At 34.8% G+C, this 3,795-nt stretch overlaps 1 protein-coding gene across 1 annotated transcript; it reads right to left on the reverse strand.

Annotated features, from left to right (window-relative positions):
* Window positions 1–723: 723 nt before the first annotated feature.
* LOC104222338 (uncharacterized) lies at window positions 724–2,111 on the reverse strand. Its single transcript, XM_009773566.2, has 2 exons — window positions 1,873–2,111; window positions 724–1,771 (listed from the first exon to the last, which is right to left on the reverse strand). The coding sequence occupies exons 1-2, from the start codon at window positions 2,015–2,017 to the stop codon at window positions 942–944; spliced, it is 975 nt and encodes a 324-aa protein (XP_009771868.1). The 5' UTR covers window positions 2,018–2,111; the 3' UTR covers window positions 724–941.
* Window positions 2,112–3,795: the final 1,684 nt, after the last annotated feature.

Raw genomic sequence — 3,795 nt, forward strand, 5'->3', positions numbered from 1 at the left:
CACCCCAGTCTTTGATAAGATAAGCCAAGCTCGAGACATGATGACAAGGACCGAAATTAAGGCAAAGGTCTCATCGATTCAAAATTTGGGGGCATGACAGCCACCCTCGAGAATATCGGGGTCATGGTTCGGGATCAGTCCTAGCCTTGAACGAATTCGAAGAACATTGTCGGCAATCAAGCACGTCCAACACAAGGCCGTAATATCCGTAACCGGTTGGATATCACGACGGGGATCTCGGCACGTATCGATGAAGAACCGACAACCAGTTAATCAAAAGATTTTTTACCTTTTATAGAGATGTACCTAGAATAGAACTCATCTACTATATAAAGGGGGTCCGATAATTCATGACACACATTTTGTAACACGCATTCCAAAGCAATACCTTACTATTTTTACTGTTATAAAAGCTCTTTTTCTTGTTCATCAATATTGGCCACTGTGAGTCCGGATCGAGGGTGAACGTTACACTAAGGCTGGAATCATCCTTCTCGCGTGGTTTGAATTTATTATACCTTTACTTGTTCATTCTAATTCAATTTGTCATTTTGTATCAAATTAATCTGCGTATCCTTAAAACCACTTATATATTTAATTGTTATCCGATTTTGAGAGTAAACATTATGTTTTTAAATACTCCTATTTTTTAGAGTTGAAATAAATAAATATTTTACTTGCAAACGTGACATATAATCACTGCTCATGGAGACTTAATGGAGCTACTTTCACTGGAGCAAATCTTTTCCCAATTAGAAAAAATTACCAATATAAGTGCCCATAATAATGATAGGCTTTTCTGGGCTCAATTACAAACGCATAACGGTACAATAAATTGAACCTTGATCATCACACCCTCTTTTTACAATCAAATGAAAGAAAGGGAAACGAAAAAAATAAAAAAATAAGGAAATAACAACACTCATGAAATATAGTTTGCTCTAACCTTTTCTTTTCCCAGATTGATTCTTAGTTCTAATCAAATGAATTACAAACAAAACAAGAGATAATATTACGGCTGAGCCTGCAACAATTGGCACACAAATTTTGGAGCTTTTCTTAGGCACATTGTCACCTTCCCTTTTCCTTGATATTTCACCATCTTCTAAAATTCCATTTGCTCTTTCACCACCTACTTGATTATCTTTAGGCTCATCCCTTGAACTTGTAGATTCAGTTTTATCACCACCTACTTCATTGCTATGAGGCTCTCTTATTTCTTGAATTGTATCATTGCCCTTGATGTTTGACTCTATTTTTGGCATTAATTCCTTCTCCATATTAGTAATTTCATCCTTGACAACATGTTTTTCCCATTTTTCCTCCAATGTATTTTGCACAATTTCTTTCTTCTCCTTTTCTTGGTTTTCTTCTGCTTTTTGAATACACTCTGAATTAGATGAGGATGTTGGTTTATCCATATCACATTTAAATGTGACCTTTTTAGGAATCTTATCAGCTACTATTGACAAATCTTCAGTAATAAGCTCATCTTCATCCACTTCTACAAACTCAATTCCAAGAATTCCTTTCACTTTCTTTGGCATTTCAATTGTCAATATAGATTTTTCCTCATCATATCTAGCCTTGATTTTATCCAAGATCACCCCATCTGGAATCTTGAAAGCCTTACTGAATTTTCTAATTTCTACATCTTTCTTGACCAATTTCCACCCTACCATCACAGTCTCTTGAACCGGCTTCTCACCCCTTATCGCGATTATGGTTCCTTCCTCATTAATATCAATCTTTATGTTTTTTTGTGTATAACCTATACAAAATTTTTCCAAATTCCATGTTAGAAATATAATGAACATCAAAATTTTAAAAAAAAATGAATAAACATAAATGTGCTAGATGAAGAGGAATGACCTCTTAAATGGACACTAAGGATGAACGTAGTGTCTGTTTCTGCAGACTGGAAAAGAGAGCCGGCTCGATCTTTTGCAAATTGGAATTCAGCAGAGGAGAATTCATCTGCAGCTCTTGTTAGTTTGAGCCCCAATTCCATTTCCATTTTCGTGGATTATTGCTAAACAATTGATTCGACAAGTTGAAATAAAGATCTTAAGTTGAAGGCATTGCATTTATGTGCTAAAAAACATGAAAGAAAAGAACATATGCTTTGCTTCATACTAGTGACAGATGAAGTTTGAAGTTTTGTGAAGTTTGATTCCTAACTGATAGGAATTATGATATAAACACGTGAAATAATAGACAAAAAAGAAAAGTTAAGATTAAAGGCGATATATATCTTGTGGGATAGGCAAGTAAAAAGGAAAAAGGCTGGTATTTTGCCTTGTCAAAGAGTTCATATTTGCACATTGCCTTTCCAATTAGGACTTCATTTCTACTCCACAAATGTAGCACACTTTTAAGTTTAGCACGGCGATAAACTTCTATGCAAAATAAAGGAAATTTCACCACTAGAAATCCGGAAAAAAGCGACCACAAAAAGCGACTAAAGTTGGTCGCTTACAGGTCAAAAAGCGACCAAAGAGTGTCCAAAATGGCTTGGTCGCTATTTTGCTGGTCCCTTTACCTTAGAGACCATAGTTGATCGCTAATTAGCGACCAACTTTGGTCTCTAAGGTAAAAGGACCAAATATTCTGGGTAAACAATATACCGACCAACTTTGGTCGCTTTAATATTTTAATAATATAAATTTAGCGGCCAAAGTTGGTCTCTTTATTTAAATTACGCTTTTTTTATTTATTATTAATCAAAATATAGCGACCAACTTTGGTCTGTAAACCAAATATTATATTTTAAAATCTGAAAAATAGAGACCAAAGTTGGTCGCTTTTTTTAATTTTTTTAAATATAAGCGACCAAAATTGATCGCTAATTGCAAGAATTTAATTATTTTTTAAACATAAGCGACCAAAATTGGTCGCTATTTTCCAGATTTTTTTTTTAATAGAATAGCGACCAAAGTTGGTCGCTTTTTAAGAAATTTGGGTTAATTAGTGGCCAATCTTGGTCGCTATTGCCCAGAAAATATCTTTTTTTAAATAGAAAAACAACCAAAGTTGGTCGCTTTTCTGGGTATAATTTTGGCAGAAACTGCCTGTTTTGGCAGCTACACCACCTGCCAGCATACCAAATTCTCTATTACAAGCAACAATAACAATAATACCAACAACAACACAACAACAACATTAACAACAACATTAAAACCAACAAAGTATAAAGTTCAATAGAACTAACACATTAAGCTAACAAAACTAAGTTAACGCTTATTACAAGCCCATTCGAAAACTGGTTCTATTGTCAAGTTCAAAGTATATAAAGTACTCAAAGAGTGTTCTTTTAGCATCCTCGTCCGAAAGTTGGATTGCCTCGCCCGACTTATTAGGTGGCTGACTGCGTATGAATTCTTCCACGTCAGCTGTGAAGCGACCCTATAAGAAAAGTTACATTGAATTAGTATGTCAAAATTTATATAAAAGTAAATCAAAATACCTAATGAAAAGTAAACAACTTACATGTATAGTCGAGGCTCGGCCCTCGACCCACCTTTCTGGATCAGTCTATTTCTTCTTCTTTACAATACGAGTCTCATTGAATAGCTCATCTTGCTTCATTGGCATCATAAAGCTTTCTGGTGGCTTTGATTATCCTTTTAGTACTATTATTCGGGATGAACTTGGATACAGAGAATAACTTGGATACAGTACCTGACAGGGTGTGTCTTTGATCAATTGTTGTTCTCATTAGCGATAATGATAATGAAAAGGCAATGGCATATATTTCAAACAGTGATGGTGTAGGTAGGAATTTAACATTTCCTA

This window comes from Nicotiana sylvestris, chromosome 4, assembly GCF_000393655.2.
Source record: "Nicotiana sylvestris chromosome 4, ASM39365v2, whole genome shotgun sequence".
Lineage (NCBI taxonomy): Eukaryota > Viridiplantae > Streptophyta > Magnoliopsida > Solanales > Solanaceae > Nicotiana > Nicotiana sylvestris.